Consider the following 18235-nt stretch of genomic DNA (forward strand, 5'->3'; position numbering starts at 1 on the left):
GGGTGGGGGCGGGGTTAGCAGCAGAGGAGCCTGTCAGTAAGCACGGGAAGCAGTGAGCACTTCCTCTGCTACCATGGCCAAAGATGGACTCCCCCTGCTCCAGTGACAGGTAGGGTCTGGAGAGACAGAGTTGAGAGTGACACACACACACACGCGCGCGCGAAGTGGGGAGAGATACACACATACACAGACCTGGGGGGAGAGAGAGAGAGAGAGACACACACACACACACACACAGACACACAGACCTGGGGGGAGAGAGAGAGAGATACACACACACAGACCTGGGGGGAGAGAGAGAGAGATACACACACACACACAGACCTGGGGGGAGAGAGATATACAAACACACACACACACCTGGGGGGAGAGATACACAGACCTGGGGGGAGAGATACACACATACACAAACACACAGACCTGGGGGGAGAGAGAGATATATATACACACACACAGATCTGGAGTGAGAGAGATATATATACACACACAGACAGATCTGGGGGGAGAGAGATATATATACAAACACACACAGATCTGGCGGGAGAGAGATATATATACACACACACACACACAGACCTGGGGGGAGAAAGAGATATATACAAACACACAGACCTGGGGGGAGAGAGATATACACACACCTGGGGGGAGAGAGATACACACACACACAAACACACACCTGGGGGGAGAGAGATACACACACACACAAAGACCTGGAGAGAGGGAGCCGCAAACACACACACATAGGGCCTCATGCAGTAAGCACCGAAAAAGCACTCTCGGCAGGGGTTCAATATCGGCATGATTTTGGCGTGTTGCCCTCGCAGTATGCAGGAAGGGCCGAATCCCTGGCGAATCCCTGCGAAAGCAACACGCCGAGTAGCCGGTGGCGAGACAGTCTGTCTGCCGATAACCTGGCAATACGCCGTCCCCTGCCGAGATGTGCCTGCAGCAGAGAGAGATCCGCCGCTCTCTCTGCGCAAAGCTCGGCAAAATAAAAAAAAATTCAAATCCAATTTTATTCATAGTGTACATGTGCAGGGGGTCTCCGGAGCTGACCCGCATTGGTTTCAGGTCCGGGGACCCCCTGCTTCCCGAGATACAGGCCCCTTTATGAGGTATCGGGTGCCAGTGCCGCCGCCATCTTTATAGCGTCCCATACGCGAAGTCCCCGCTATAAAGATGGCGGCGACACTGGCACCGATGCCCCATACCGGGGCCTGTAACTCGGGAAGCAGGGGGTCCCTGAGCCACAAATCAATGCGGTTCAGCTCAGGGGACCCCCTGCTCCTGCACACTATTATTAAAATACATTAATGCTGCTTCATTACCATAGTGGATAGCCGCTAAGGCAATGAAGGGGTTAAGGCATTATAGCATGTTTATTGGGGACAATTGCCCCCCAATAAACATTGCAATAAACAACATACACCCCCTGTGCCCCCAACAATCCCTATACCCCATTACATATATCACATTTTTGGGATGCACAGCAATGATACTATAGGCCGGCGGTGGCCCTCGGGTGTTCCCCGCAGGCCTGCAGTACCAATTCAGTGCAGCCCCCAAAAAATTACAACACATAAATACACCACCCTTAACACATACAGTATAGTAATGTGCAAAATTACTATTATCCACATATGGATAATAGTGAATTTGCCCATTTAAAATACATAAAGAACAATAAATGCAATAAATACATATTGCACTCACCCATGTCCGGCTACCCACCCGCAAGCCCTAAACAACCACCGTTGGGGCTAATACCCCCTTCACCCACCCCAGCTACACACAATAAAAAAAATACACACACAACAGCCCCACACTAAATAAATAAATATATAAATAAATATATATATATGTACTGTATGGTAGGGGGGTATAGGGGTTGTTGGTGTAATATATATATATATATATATTACACCAACAACCCCTATACCCCCCTACCATACAGTACATATATGCATAGCAATGATACTATAGGCCGGCGGGGGCCCTCGGGTGTTACCCGCGGGCATGCAGTACCAGTTCTGTGCACCCCCAAATTAATTTAAAAACACATACATACTTATAAAGAAATAACCCCCCCCCCTAACACATACAGTATAGTAATGGGCACAATTACTATTATCCACAAATGGATAATAGTGAATGTGCCCATTTAAAATACATAAAGAACAATAAATACATGAAATACATATTGCACTCACCCTTGTCCGGCTACCACGATGAAGGTCATCCTCATCTTCATCACCGTCCATGCCCCCTCCGATGCTGCAAAACATAAACAAGAATAAAAACAGCCAATGTAATGTCCCCTAACCCCTTAATCACCATAGCGGTTATTAACCGCTACAGTCATTAAGGGGTTAACCCACCCTCACCCACCACTCGGGAGGCCTAAATAACCTCCCACACTACCTCCCCACCCCGTGAGGCCTAACCACCCTCACTCACCCAATACCCAGCCGGGAGGCCTACCCACATACCCTTGGGGCCAATACCCCCTTCCCCCACCCCCAGTACCCACAATAAAAACAATGCACAGCCCCACAATAAACATCATTATATTTGTTAAATACATAACCCACCCCCTGTGCCCCCCCATAAATACATGATTTATTATTTTACATACAGGGTTAATACCCCATGCCCACGGGAGTCCCCGGTGGGGCTGACGGGTCACCTCAGTGACCTACAGTAGCCCAGCACCATGTTTCAAACAGGGTCTGGAGGCCTACGGGTGGTCCCCGCCAGGAGCCATGGTCCACCACGTGGTCTTCGCGGGTCACCGTGGGCCACAATGGGGTCCCCACGGGTAGGTCCGCAGCTGTCTGGGGGGCCCCGGGTCAGACCCACAGGTGTCTGAGGGGCCTCGGGTGGTTCCCACGGGGGTCTGGGGGCCCTCGGGTGGTTCCTACGGGCCTTGCTTTTTTATAGTGGTTTTGTGTTGGTACTACTATTTTGTCAGATGTTAACTTTGTTGGATAATGGGTTTGTTTCACGATTAAAAGAGTTAATTGAGTAATTGATTTGGATGGTATTTTAATTGTTTTGGAATTTGATTAATTAATAGTAATTTATTTCGGTTGCCTTGCTTGGTTTAAATGGTATACTTGTTTGGATTTCATTGTATTTTCTTTTGAATATTTTAGCGGTTAGCCGCTAAGGTAATGAAGTGGGCTTTAAATGCATTTTTCCTGCCTCGGATGCATGCTGGGGGGGCTCCGGTGATGGTATTAATGGGTATCAGCTGCGGAGACCCCCGGCATCAATCCCAGGCAGGAAAAAGGCCAAAAAAATTTCTAAGTGTCGACCTTGCCGATGCTTCTCCCCCAGCAACTTGCCAACTTTAGTTGGCGGGCTGGATTGCCGTAAAAATCTCAATTCTAGAGTGCCGATCGGCAGCGAAAATCTGATCGGGGCTACTAGAATTCAGCCGGTTTCAGAAAGTACCGATAAGTGGCGAAAAGTGGCTTATCGGCACCTGGCTGCCGAAAAGTTTTTTTCTGCTAAAAAAAATGCCGATTTTTGGAGCTTATCGACGCTTACTGAATCTGGAAGGCAATATTGGCGAGAAAATGGCGAAAAACGGCTTTTCGGCGCTTACTGCATAGAGCCCATAGACCTGGGGGGAGAGAGAGATACACACACACACAGACCTGGGGGGAGAGAGAGACACACACACACACAGACCTGGGGGGAGAGAGATACACACACACAGACCTGGGGGGAGAGAGACACACACACACACAGACCTGGGGGGAGAGAGACATACACACACACACAGACCTGGGGGGAGAGAGACATACACACACACACAGACCTGGGGGGACAGAGACATACACACACACACAGACCTGGGGGGACAGAGACATATACACACACACACAGACCTGGGGGGAGAGAGATACACACACACACAGACCTGGGGGGAGAGAGATACACACACACACAGACCTGGGGGGAGAGAGACACACACACACACAGACCTGGGGAGAGAGAGAGAGAGATACACACACAAAGACCTGGGGGGAGAGAGACATATACACACACACACACACACACTGACCTGGGGGGAGAGATACACACACACACAGACCTGGGGGGAGAGAGACATACACACACACACAGACTGGGGGGAGAGAGATACACACACACACAGACCTGGGGGGAGAGAGATACACACACACACAGACCTGGGGGGAGAGAGATACACACACACACAGACCTGGGGGGAGAGAGACATACACACACACACAGACCTGGGGGGACAGAGACATATACACACACACACAGACCTGGGGGGAGAGAGATACACACACACACAGACCTGGGGGGAGAGAGACATACACACACACACAGACCTGGGGGGAGAGAGACATACACACACACACAGACCTGGGGGGAGAGAGATACACACACACACACACAGACCTGGGGGGAGAGAGATACACACACACACAGACCTGGGGGGGAGAGAGACACACACACACAGACCTGGGGGGAGAGAGAGATACACACACACACACAGACCTGGGGGGAGAGAGACATATACACACACACAGACTGGGGGGAGAGAGACATACACACACACACACAGACCTGGGGGGAGAGAGATACACACACACACAGACCTGGGGGGAGAGAGAGATACACACACACACAGACCTGGGGGGAGAGAGATACACACACACACAGACCTGGGGGGAGAGAGAGATACACACACACACAGACCTGGGGGGAGAGAGAGATACACACACACACACAGACCTGGGGGGAGAGAGACATATACACACACACAGACTGGGGGGAGAGAGACATACACACACACACAGACCTGGGGGGAGAGAGATACACACACACACAGACCTGGGGGGAGAGAGATACACACACACAGAGACCTGGGGGGAGAGAGAGATACACACACACACAGACCTGGGGGGAGAGAGACATACACACACACACAGACCTGGGGGGAGAGAGATACACACACACAGACCTGGGGGGGAGAGAGACATACACACACACACAGACTGGGGGGAGAGAGAGATACACACACACACAGACCTGGGGGGAGAGAGAGATACACACACACACAGACCTGGGGGGAGAGAGACATACACACACACACAGACCTGGGGGGAGAGAGACATATACACACACACACAGACCTGGGGGGAGAGAGATATACACACACACAGACTGGGGGGAGTGAGGGAGTCTGTGTGCCTGTGTGAGAGATAGTGCAGGAGGTGAGGAGAGAGGGAAAAGATGTGGAGGGGGGAGAGAGAAATGAATAAAACGGTATAAATGGCGACGCTATTGGACAAATACCATTTATAATATTTCTTTTTACGCGATGTAATTTGTTTTCGAAATACATTTTTATTGTGTCCCGGTTTTTACTTTTGGAAATCTGGCCACCCTACCCACACGCCGACCCATACGTTCCCACCAATGCCAAAAATCCCCATTCTAAGTCTAGCTAGGAGGGCTCGCTCTCGCCCCGCCGTGGCATCCGGCACCCCGGCTCCGCTCACTCCCTGCCCGCCCGGCACCCCGGCTCCGCTCACTCCCTGCCCGCCCGGCACCCCGGCTCCGCTCACTCCCTGCCCGCCCGGCACCCCGGCTCCGCTCACTCCCTGCCACCCCGGCTCCGCTCGCTCTCCCCCCCGCCCGGCACCCCGGCTCCGCTCACTCCCTGCCCGCCCGGCACCCCGGCTCCGCTCACTCCCTGCCCGCCCGGCACCCCGGCTCCGCTCACTCCCTGCCCACCCGGCACCCCGGCTCGCTCTCCCTGCCCGCCCGGCACCCCGGCTCCGCTCACTCCCTGCCCGCCCGGCACCCCGGCTCCGCTCACTCCCTGCCCGCCCGGCACCCCGGCTCCGCTCGCTCTCCCCCCCGCCCGGCACCCCGGCTCCGCTCACTCCCTGCCACCCCGGCTCCGCTCGCTCTCCCCCCACCCGGCACCCCGGCTCCGCTCACTCCCTGCCCGCCCGGCACCCCGGCTCCGCTCACTCCCTGCCCGCCCGGCACCCCGGCTCCGCTCGCTCTCCCCCCCGCCCGGCACCCCGGCTCCGCTCACTCCCTGCCACCCCGGCTCCGCTCGCTCTCCCCCCGCCCGGCACCCCGGCTCCGCTCACTCCCTGCCCACCCGGCACCCCGGCTCGCTCTCCCTGCCCGCCCGGCACCCCGGCTCCGCTCACTCCCTGCCCGTCCGGCACCCCGGCTCCGCTCACTCCCTGCCCGTCCGGCACCCCGGCTCCGCTCGCTCTCCCCCCTGCCCGGCACCCCGGCTCCGATCACTCCCTGCCCGCCCGGCACCTCGGCTCGCGTCACAACGCTGGCAGCCTAGCAGTGCAGCACTTCCGGTGCCTGCTGCTGCTAGTGAGCGTGTGGGAGGCTGGGAGCGGCAGTGTAGGCCGGGCCCCGTGCACTGCTTTGCCCGGGGCCCCTAATGTTGTTAAGATGGCCGTGTGTGTATGTGTGTATGTGTGTGTGTGTGTACACACAGAGGGGGCGGCAGCGTGTGGGTGTGGGTGTGGGTATAGAAAATGGTAAACGCTGCACACCAAATAAAGGATATAAGTAGTGTAATTACCGGTGCTCCTGCGTCAGGATAAGAGCCTGCAGCAGATCCAACAGTACAAGCAGAGAGGCCAAATGGAAACACACACGGAGCTGTGTGCCATTATAACGCCATTATAACGCCATGATAACGCCATTACAGCTCCCTTCAGAAAGACCAATGTTGTGTTTCCATTTGGCTTCATAAACTAGATTATTTTCAAAATCTGCTGTGCCTCGCGTAGCCTCTCTTCTTGGGAGTGTGTGGGTGACACTGTATGTGGGTTTGTGTGTGTGACACTGTATGTGGGTTTGTGTGTGTGACACTGTATGTGGGTTTGTGTGTCTGACAATATATGTGGGTGTGTGTAGAACACTGTATGTGGGTGTGTGTGTAGAACACTGTGTGTGTGACTGTGTGTGACACTGTATGTGGGTTTGTGTGTGTGACACTGTATGTGGGTGTGTGTGTAGAACACTGTGTGACACGGTGTGTGTGGGTGTGTGACACTGTATGTGAGAGACACTGTATGTGTGTGGGTGTGTGACACTGTATGTGGGAGACACTGTATGTGGGTGTACGTGCGTGACACTGTATGTGGGTGACACTGTGTGGGTGTGAGACACTGTGTGTGTGTGACACGGTGTGAGTTTATATGTGGAACACTGTGTGTGTATGTGTGCGTGACACTGTGTGGGTGACAATGTGTGGGTGTGTGCAGATGACACTGGGTGTGTGTGACACTGTATGTGGGTGTGTGTCGGACACTGTGTATATGAGACACTGTGTGTATTTGTGTGACAGTGACACTGTGTGTGAGACTGTGTGTGTTATGTATGTATGTGTATATATAAATGATTGTGAGACTGTCTGTCTGTCTCTCTTAGGGGCGCTCTCTCTGTGTCAGTCTCTCTGTCAGAACGCTCTCTTCTCCTCCTCGCTGCAGTCTCTCTCACTCAGTCGAAATCCTGGACTTTTGGGTGGAGAAGAAACCAATGTAAGTAGTAGTAATAATGCTCCTTACTACTTAATACTCTGCTCCTGTGTGTACCTGATCCATACTCTGCCCCTGTGTGTACCTGATCCTTACTCTGTCCATGTGTGTACCTGATCCTTACTCTGTCCCCTCTGTACCTGATCCTTACTCTGCCCCTGTGTGTACCTCATCCTTACTCTGCCCCTGTCTGTACCTGATTCTTACTCTGCCCCTGTGTGTACCTGATCCTTACTCTGCCCCTGTGTGTACCTCATCCTTACTCTGTCCCTGTGTGTACCTGATCCTTACTCTGTCCCTGTGTGTCCCTGATCCTTACTCTGCCCCTGTGTGTACCTGATCCTTACTCTGCCCCTGTGTGTACCTGATCTTTACTCTGCCCCTGTGTGTACCTGATCCTTACTCTGCCCCTGTGTGTCCCTGATCCTTACTCTGCCCCTGTGTGTCCCTGATCCTTACTCTGCCCCTGTGTGTCTCTGATCCTTACTCTGCCCCTGTGTGTCCCTGATCCTTACTCTGCCCCTGTGTGTCCCTGATCCTTACTCTGTCCCTGTGTGTACCTGATCCTTACTCTGTCCCTGTGTGTACCTGATCCTTACTCTGCCCGTGTGTGTCCCTGATCCTTACTCTGCCCCTGTGTGTACCTGATCCATACTCTGCCCCTGTGTGTACCTGATCATTACTCTGCCCCTGTGTGTACCTGATCCATACTCTGCCTCTGTGTGTACCTGATCCTTACTCTGTCCCTGTGTGTACCTCATCCTTACTCTGCCCCTGTGTGTACCTGATCCATACTCTGCCCCTGTGTGTACCTGATCCTTACTCTGCCCCTGTGTGTCCCTGATCCTTACTCTGCCCCTGTGTGTCCCTGATCCTTACTCTGCCCCTGTCTGTACCTTATCCTTACTCTGTCCCTGTCTGTACCTGATTTTTACTCTGCCCCTGTCTGTACCTGATTTTTACTCTGCCCCTGTGTGTACCTGATTTTTACTCTGCCCGTGTGTGTCCCTGATCCTTACTCTGCCCGTGTGTGTCCCTGATCCCTACTCTGCCCGTGTGTCCCTGATCCTTACTCTGCCCCTGTGTGTCCCTGATCCTTACTCTGCCCCTGTGTGTCCCTGATCCTTACTCTGCCCCTGTGTGTCCCTGATCCTTACTCTGCGCCTGTGTGTACCTGATCCTTACTCTGCCCCTGTGTGTACCTGATCCATACTCTGCCCCTGTGTGTACCTGATCCTTACTCTGCCCCTGTGTGTACCTGATCCTTACTCTGCCCCTGTGTGTACCTGATCCTTACGCTGCCCCTGTGTATACCTGATCCTTACTCTGTCCCTGTGCGTCCCTGATCCTTACTCTTCCCCTGTGTGTCCCTGATCCTTATTCTGCTCCTGTGTGTCCCTGATCCTTACTCTGCCCCTGTCTGTCCCTGATCCTTACGCTGCCCCTGTCTGTACCTTATCCCTACTCTGTCCCTGTCTGTACCTGATTTTTACTCTGCCCCTGTCTGTACCTGATTTTTACTCTGCCCCTGTGTGTACCTGATTTTTACTCTGCCCCTGTGTGTACCTGATCCTTACTCTGTCCCTGTGTGTCCCTGATCCTTACTCTGCCCCTGTGTGTACCTGATCCATACTCTGCCCGTGTGTGTCCCTGATCCTTACTCTGCCCCTGTGTGTCCCTGATCCTTACTCTGCCCCTGTGTGTCCCTGATCCTTACTCTGCCCCTGTGTGTCCCTGATCCTTACTCTGCCCCTGTGTGTACCTGATCCTTACTCTGCCCCTGTGTGTCCCTGATCCTTACTCTGCGCCTGTGTGTACCTGCTCCTTACTCTGCCCCTGTGTGTACCTGATCCATACTCTGCCCCTGTGTGTACCTGATCCATACTCTGCCCCTGTGTGTACCTGATCCTTACTCTGCCCCTGTGTGTCCCTGATCCTTACTCTGCCCCTGTGTGTCCCTGATCCTTACTCTGCCCCTGTCTGTACCTTATCCTTACTCTGTCCCTGTCTGTACCTGATTTTTACTCTGCCCCTGTCTGTACCTGATTTTTACTCTGCCCCTGTGTGTACCTGATTTTTACTCTGCCCGTGTGTGTCCCTGATCCTTACTCTGCCCCTGTGTGTACCTGATTTTTACTCTGCCCGTGTGTGTCCCTGATCCTTACTCTGCCCGTGTGTGTCCCTGATCCCTACTCTGCCCGTGTGTCCCTGATCCTTACTCTGCCCCTGTGTGTCCCTGATCCTTACTCTGCCCCTGTGTGTCCCTGATCCTTACTCTGCCCCTGTGTGTCCCTGATCCTTACTCTGCGCCTGTGTGTACCTGATCCTTACTCTGCCCCTGTGTGTACCTGATCCATACTCTGCCCCTGTGTGTACCTGATCCTTACTCTGCCCCTGTGTGTACCTGATCCTTACTCTGCCCCTGTGTGTACCTGATCCTTACGCTGCCCCTGTGTATACCTGATCCTTACTCTGTCCCTGTGCGTCCCTGATCCTTACTCTTCCCCTGTGTGTCCCTGATCCTTATTCTGCTCCTGTGTGTCCCTGATCCTTACTCTGCCCCTGTCTGTCCCTGATCCTTACGCTGCCCCTGTCTGTACCTTATCCCTACTCTGTCCCTGTCTGTACCTGATTTTTACTCTGCCCCTGTCTGTACCTGATTTTTACTCTGCCCCTGTGTGTACCTGATTTTTACTCTGCCCCTGTGTGTACCTGATCCTTACTCTGTCCCTGTGTGTCCCTGATCCTTACTCTGCCCCTGTGTGTACCTGATCCATACTCTGCCCGTGTGTGTCCCTGATCCTTACTCTGCCCCTGTGTGTCCCTGATCCTTACTCTGCCCCTGTGTGTCCCTGATCCTTACTCTGCCCCTGTGTGTCCCTGATCCTTACTCTGCCCCTGTGTGTACCTGATCCTTACTCTGCCCCTGTGTGTCCCTGATCCTTACTCTGCGCCTGTGTGTACCTGCTCCTTACTCTGCCCCTGTGTGTACCTGATCCATACTCTGCCCCTGTGTGTACCTGATCCTTACTCTGCCCCTGTGTGTACCTGATCCTTACTCTGTCCCCGTCTGTACCTGATTTTTACTCTGCGCCTGTCTGTCCCTGATCCTTACTCTGCCCCTGTGTGTACACCTCATCCTTACTCTGCCCCTGTGTGTACCTGATCATAACTCTGCCCCTGTGTGTACCTGATCCATACTCTGCCCCTGTGTGTACCTCATCCTTACTATGCCCCTGTGTGTACCTGATCCATACTCTGCCCCTGTGTGTACCTGATCATAACTCTGTCCCTGTGTGTACCTGATCATAACTCTGTCCCTGTGTGTACCTCATCCTTACTCTGCCCCTGTGTGTACCTGATCATAACTCTGTCCCTGTGTGTACCTCATCCTTACTCTTTCCCCATCTGTACCCGATCCTTACTCTGCCCCTGTGTGTACCTGATCCTATATCTCCTTCCTATTGCCTCCTATTACCCCATATAACCTCTCCCTATAACTCCTCCTATTGCCCCATATAACCTTTCCCTATAACACCTCCTATTGCCTCCTATTACCCCATATAACCGCTCCCTATAACTCCTCTTATTACCCCATATAACTGCTCCCTATAACTCCTCCTCTTACCCCCTATAACCGCTCCCTATAATTCCTCCTATTACCCCATATAACCCCTCCCTATAACTCCTCCTATTACCCCATATACCCGCTCCCTATAACTCCTCCTATTACCCAAATATAACCGCTCCCTATAACTCCTCCTATTACCCCATATAACCGCTCCATATAACCTCTCCTTTTACCCCATATAACCGCTCCCTATAACTCCTCCTATTACCCCATATAACCGCTCCCTCTATTTCTCTGATTTCTCTGCAGGCTCTTTACACTTTTTTATCTCATCCAAATTCCCTCGTTTATCTGGATCTCTCAGGAACAGACTGCGCTGTAGACACTGTAAGATAGGTGGGGGGGAGCAGTGTAAGAGCGCTGGGTGTGGGGGGGAGAAGTGTAAGAGCGCTGGGTGTGGGGGGAGCAGTGTAAGAGTGCTGGGTGTGGGGGGGAGCAGTGTAAGAGCGCTGGGTGTGGGGGGAGCAGTGTAAGAGCGCTGGGTGTGGGAGGAGCAGTGTAAGAGCGCTGGGTGCGGGGGGAGCAGTGTAAGAGCGCTGGGTGCGGGGGGAGCAGTGTAAGAGCGCTGGGTGCGGGGGGGAGCAGTATAAGAGTGCTGGGTGTGGGGGGGAGCAGTGTAAGAGCGCTGGGTGTGGGAGGGAGCAGTATAAGAGCGCTGGGTGTGGGGGGAGCAGTGTAAGAGCGCTGGGTGAGGGGGAGCAGTGTAAGAGCGCTTAGTGAGGGTGGGAGCAGTGTAAGAGTGCTGGGTGTGGGGGGGAGCAGTGTAAGAGCTCGGGGTGTGTGGGGGAGCAGTGTAAGCGTGCTGGGTGTGGGAGGGAGAACTATAAGAGCGCTGGGTGTGGGGGGAGCAGTGTAAGAGCGCTGGGTGTGGGGGGAGCAGTGTAAGAGCGCTGGGTGAGGGGGGGAGCAGTGTAAGAGCGCTGGGTGTGGGGGGAGCAATGTAAGAGCGCTGGGTGTGGGAGGGAGCGCTGTGAGAGCGCTGGGTGGGGGTGTGAGTGTGAGAGCGCTGGGTGTGTGGGGGGTGAGTGTGAGAACGCTGGGTGCGGGGCAAGCAGTGTAAGAGTGCTGGTTGTGGGGGGGAGCAGTGTAAGAGCGCTGGGTGCGGGGGACGCAGTGTAAGGGCGCTGGGTGTTAGGGGGAGCAGTGTAAGAGCGCAGGGTGCAGGGGAAGCAGTGCAAGGGCGCTGGGTGTGGGGGGAGCAGTGTAAGAGCGCTGGGTGTGGGGGGGAGCAGTGTAAGAGCGCTGGGTGTGGGGGGGAGCAGTGTAAGAGCGCTGGGTGTGGGGGGAAGCAGTGTAAGGGCACTGGGTGTGGGGGGGAGCAGTGTAAGAGCGCTGGGTGTGGGGGGAAGCAGTGTAAGGGCGCTGGGTGTGGGGGGGAGCAGTGTAAGGGCGCTGGGTGTGGGAGGAGCAGTGTAAGAGCGCTGGGTGAGGGGGAAGTAGTGTAAGGGCGCTGGGTGTGGGGGGAGCAGTGTAAGAGCGCTGGGTGTGGGGGAGCAGTGTGAGAGCGCTGGGTGTGGGGGGGAGCAGTGTAAGAGCGCTGGGTGAGGGGGGGAGCAGTGTAAGGGCGCTGGGTGTGGGGGGGAGCAGTGTAAGAGCGCTGGGTGCGGGGGAAGCAGTGTAAGGGTGCGGGGGAAGCAGTGTAAGGGCGCTGGGTGCAGGGGGGGAGCAGTGTAAGAGCGCTGGGTGCGGGGGGAGCAGTGTAAGAGCGCTGGGTGTGGGGGGGAGCAGTGTAAGAGCGTTGGGTGTGGGGGGAGCAGTGTAAGAGCGCTGGGTGTGGGGGGAGCAGTGTAAGAGCGCTGGATGTGGGGGGAAGCAGTGTAAGGGCACTGGGTGTGGGGGGGAGCAGTGTAAGAGCGCTGGGTGTGGGGGGAGCAGTGTAAGAGCGCTGGGTGTGGGGGGAGCAGTGTGAGAGCGCTGGGTGTGGGGGGAGCAGTGTGAGAGCGCTGGGTGTGGGGGGAGCAGTGTAAGAGCGCTGGGTGTGGGGGGAGCAGTGTGAGAGCGCTGGGTGTGGGGGGAGCAGTGTGAGAGCGCTGGGTGTGGGGGGAGCAGTGTAAGAGCGCTGGGTGTGGGGGGAGCAGTGTGAGGGCGCTGGGTGTGGGGGGAGCAGTGTAAGAGCGCTGGGTGACTTGGAATCAGAGCTGTCTCTCTGCTCAGATCTTCGGGGCTCTGGCTCTGGGCTGCTGCTCCTGTCTCTCACATCTCGACCTCTCCAGGAATTCCCTGTCACATCGGTGAGTGTTCTTGGGAGTGGAAGGCGTCTCTTGTTAGGGGGTAAGGCTCTCTGTTTGTGGGGGGTGGGGATCTGTTTGGTGGAGAGGTCTCTTGCTGGGGGTGACAGTCTTTTCCCCTCGCAGGAGGACCCCAGAGACTTTGCCTTCGGTGGAGAAGTTTTTTGGCGGCTCTCTGTCACTGTCACATGTGTCACTGAGCGGAATCAAGCTGCCCCCGGAACTGCTGAGGTGAGCTGGGAGAAAGGCACACACGGGCGCACACAGGCACCCACACAGGTGCACCCAGACACCCACACAGACACACACGGGCGCACACAGGCGCACCCAGACACCCACACAGACACACACGGGCGCACACAGGCACCCACACAGACACACACGGGCGCACCCAGACACCCACACAGACACACACGGGCGCACACAGGCACCCACACAGACACACACGGGCGCACCCAGACACCCACACAGACACACACGGGCGCACACAGGCACCCACACAGACACACACGGGCGCACCCAGACACCCACACAGACACACACGGGCGCACACAGGCGCACCCAGACACCCACACAGACACACACGGGCGCACACAGGCGCACCCAGACACCCACACAGACACACACGGGCGCACACAGGCGCACCCAGACACCCACACAGACACACACGGGCGCACACAGGCACCCACACAGGCACACACGGGCGCACACAGGCACCCACACAGACACACACGGGTGCACCCAGACACCCACACAGACACACACGGGCGCACACAGGCGCACCCAGACACCCACACAGACACACACGGGCGCACACAGGCACCCACACAGGCACACACAGACACACACAGGCGCACCCAGACACCCACACGGGCGCACACAGGCGCACCCAGACACCCACACGGGCGCACCCAGACACCCACACAGGCACACACAGACACACACAGGCGCACCCAGACACCCACACAGACACCCACAGGAGCACAGGCACCCACAGGCACACAGGAGTGCAGGCACACAGACACCCACACAGGCACACACAGGAGCACAGGCACACACAGGAGCACAGGCACACACAGGAGCACAGGCACACACAGGAGCACAGGCACACACAGGACCACAGGCACACACAGGAGCACATGCACACAGGAGCACAGACACACACAGGAGCACAGGCACACAGGAGCACAGGCACACACAGGAGCACAGGCACACAGGAGCACAGGCACACATAGGAGCACAGGCACACACAGGAGCACAGGCACACACAGGAGCACAGGCACACACAGGAGCACAGGCACACACAGGAGCACAGGCGCACACAGGAGCACAGGCACACAGGAGCACAGGCACACACAGGAGCACAGGCACACACAGGAGCACAGGCACACACAGGAGCACAGGCACACACAGGAGTACATGCACACACAGGAGCACAGGCACACACAGGAGCACAGGCACACACAGGAGCACAGGCACACACAGGAGCACAGGCACACACAGGAGCACAGGCACACACAGGAGCACAGGCACACACAGGAGCACAGGCGCACACAGGAGCACAGGCGCACACAGGAGCACAGGCACACAGGAGCACAGGCGCACACAGGAGCACAGGCACACACAGGAGCACAGGCACACACAGGAGCACAGGCACACACAGGAGCACATGCACACACAGGAGCACATGCACACACAGGAGCACAGGCACACACAGGAGCACATGCACACACAGGAGCACATGCACACACAGGAGCACAGGCACACACAGGAGCACAGGCACACACAGGAGCCCAGGCACACACAGGAGCCCAGGCACACACAGGAGCACATGCACACACAGGAGCACAGGCACACACAGGAGCACAGGCACACACAGGAGCACAGGCACACACAGGAGCACAGGCACACACAGGAGCACAGGCACACACAGGAGCACAGACACACACAGGAGCACAGGCACACAGGCACACAGGCACACAGGAGCACAGGCACACACAGGAGCACAGGCACACACAGGAGCACAGGCACACACAGGAGCACAGACACACACAGGAGCACAGGCACACACAGGAGCACAGGCACACACAGGAGCACAGGCACACACAGGAGCACAGGCACACACAGGAGCACAGGCACACACAGGAGCACAGGCACACACAGGACCACAGGCACACACAGGACCACAGGCACACACAGGAGCACATGCACACAGGAGCACAGACACACACAGGAGCACAGGCACACAGGCACACAGGCACACAGGAGCACAGGCACACAGGAGCACAGGCACACAGGAGCACAGGCACACACAGGAGCACAGGCACACACAGGAGCACAGGCACACACAGGAGCACAGGCACACACAGGAGCACAGGCACACACAGGAGCACAGACACACACAGGAGCACAGGCACACACAGGAGCACAGGCACACACAGGAGCACAGGCACACACAGGCACACAGGCACACACAGGAGCACAGGCACACACAGGAGCACAGGCACACAGGCACACACAGGAGCACAGGCACACACAAAAGCACAGGCACACACAGGAGCACAGGCACACACAGGAGCACAGGCACACACAGGAGCACAGGCACACACAGGAGCACAGGCACACAGGAGCACATGCACACACAGGAGCACAGACACACACAGGAGCACAGGCACACACAGGAGCACAGGCACACAGGAGCACAGGCACACACAGGAGCACAGGCACACAGGAGCACAGGCACACACAGGAGCACAGGCACACAGGAGCACAGGCACACACAGGAGCACAGGCACACACAGGAGCACAGGCACACACAGGAGCACAGGCACACACAGGAGCACAGGCACACACAGGAGCACAGGCGCACACAGGAGCACAGGCACACACAGGACCACAGGCACACATACAGGAGCACAGGCACACACAGGAGCACATGCACACACAGGAGCACAGGCACACACAGGAGCACAGGCACACACAGGAGCACATGCACACACAGGAGCACAGGCACACAGGCACACACAGGAGCACAGGCACACACAGGAGCACAGGCACACACAGGAGCACATGCACACACAGGAGCACATGCACACACAGGAGCACAGGCACACACAGGAGCACAGGCACACACAGGAGCACAGGCACACACAGGAGCACAGGCACACACAGGAGCCCAGGCACACACAGGAGCCCAGGCACACACAGGAGCACAGGCACACACAGGAGCACAGGCACACACAGGAGCACAGGCACACACAGGAGCACGGGCACACACAGGAGCACAGGCACACACAGGAGCACAGGCACACACAGGACCACAGGCACACACAGGAGCACATGCACACAGGAGCACAGACACACACAGGAGCACAGGCACACACAGGCACACAGGAGCACAGGCACACACAGGAGCACAGACACACACAGGAGCACAGGCACACACAGGAGCACAGGCACACAGGAGCACAGGCGCACACAGGAGCACAGGCACACACAGGAGCACAGGCACACACAGGAGCACAGGCACACACAGGAGCACATGCACACACAGGAGCACATGCACACACAGGAGCACAGGCACACACAGGAGCACAGGCACACACAGGAGCACATGCACACACAGGAGCACATGCACACACAGGAGCACAGGCACACACAGGAGCACAGGCACACACAGGAGCACAGGCACACACAGGAGCACAGGCACACACAGGAGCACAGGCACACACAGGAGCACAGGCACACACAGGAGCACAGGCACACACAGGAGCACAGACACACACAGGAGCACAGGCACACAGGCACACAGGCACACAGGAGCACAGGCACACAGGAGCACAGGCACACACAGGAGCACAGGCACACACAGGAGCACAGGCACACACAGGAGCACAGGCACACACAGGAGCACAGGCACACACAGGAGCACAGGCACACACAGGAGCACAGCACACAGGAGCACAGACACACACAGGAGCACAGGCACACACAGGCACACAGGCACACACAGGAGCGCATGCACACACAGGAGCGCAGGCACACACAGGAGCACAGACACACACAGGAGCACAGACACACACAGGAGCACAGGCACACACAGGAGCACAGGCACACACAGGAGCACATGCACACACAGGAGCGCAGGCACACACAGGAGCACAGGCACACAGGCACACACAGGAGCACAGGCACACACAGGAGCACAGGCACACACAGGAGCACAGGCACACACAGGAGCACAGGCACACACAGGAGCACAGGCACACACAGGAGCACATGCACACACAGGAGCGCAGGCACACACAGGAGCACAGGCACACAGGCACACACAGGAGCACAGGCACACACAGGAGCACAGGCACACACAGGAGCACAGGCACACACAGGAGCACAGGCACACACAGGAGCACAGGCACACACAGGAGCACAGACACACAGGAGCACAGGCACACAGGAGCACAGGCACACACAGGAGCACAGGCACACACAGGAGCACAGGCACACACAGGAGCACAGGCACACACAGGAGCACAGGCACACAGGCACACACAGGAGCACAGGCACACACAGGAGCACAGGCACACACAGGAGCACAGGCACACACAGGAGCACAGGCACACACAGGAGCACAGGCACACACAGGAGCACAGACACACACAGGAGCACAGGCACACACAGGAGCACAGACACACACAGGAGCACAGGCACACAGGAGCACAGGCACACACAGGAGCACAGGCACACACAGGAGCACAGGCACACACAGGAGCACAGGCACACAGGCACACACAGGAGCACAGGCACACACA

General features: G+C 56.5%; 1 protein-coding gene across 1 annotated transcript in view; it reads left to right on the forward strand.

The window, feature by feature from the left end:
* Nucleotides 1-18235, forward strand: part of CARMIL3 (capping protein regulator and myosin 1 linker 3) — a 139829-nt gene that overhangs the window by 31465 nt on the left and 90129 nt on the right. Inside the window, 4 exon segments of the mRNA XM_075567998.1 lie at nucleotides 7459-7568; nucleotides 11446-11523; nucleotides 13351-13427; nucleotides 13551-13655. Coding sequence (XP_075424113.1) covers nucleotides 7459-7568; nucleotides 11446-11523; nucleotides 13351-13427; nucleotides 13551-13655 — 370 coding nt within the window.

This window comes from Ascaphus truei, chromosome 13, assembly GCF_040206685.1.
Source record: "Ascaphus truei isolate aAscTru1 chromosome 13, aAscTru1.hap1, whole genome shotgun sequence".
Classification (NCBI taxonomy): domain Eukaryota; kingdom Metazoa; phylum Chordata; class Amphibia; order Anura; family Ascaphidae; genus Ascaphus; species Ascaphus truei.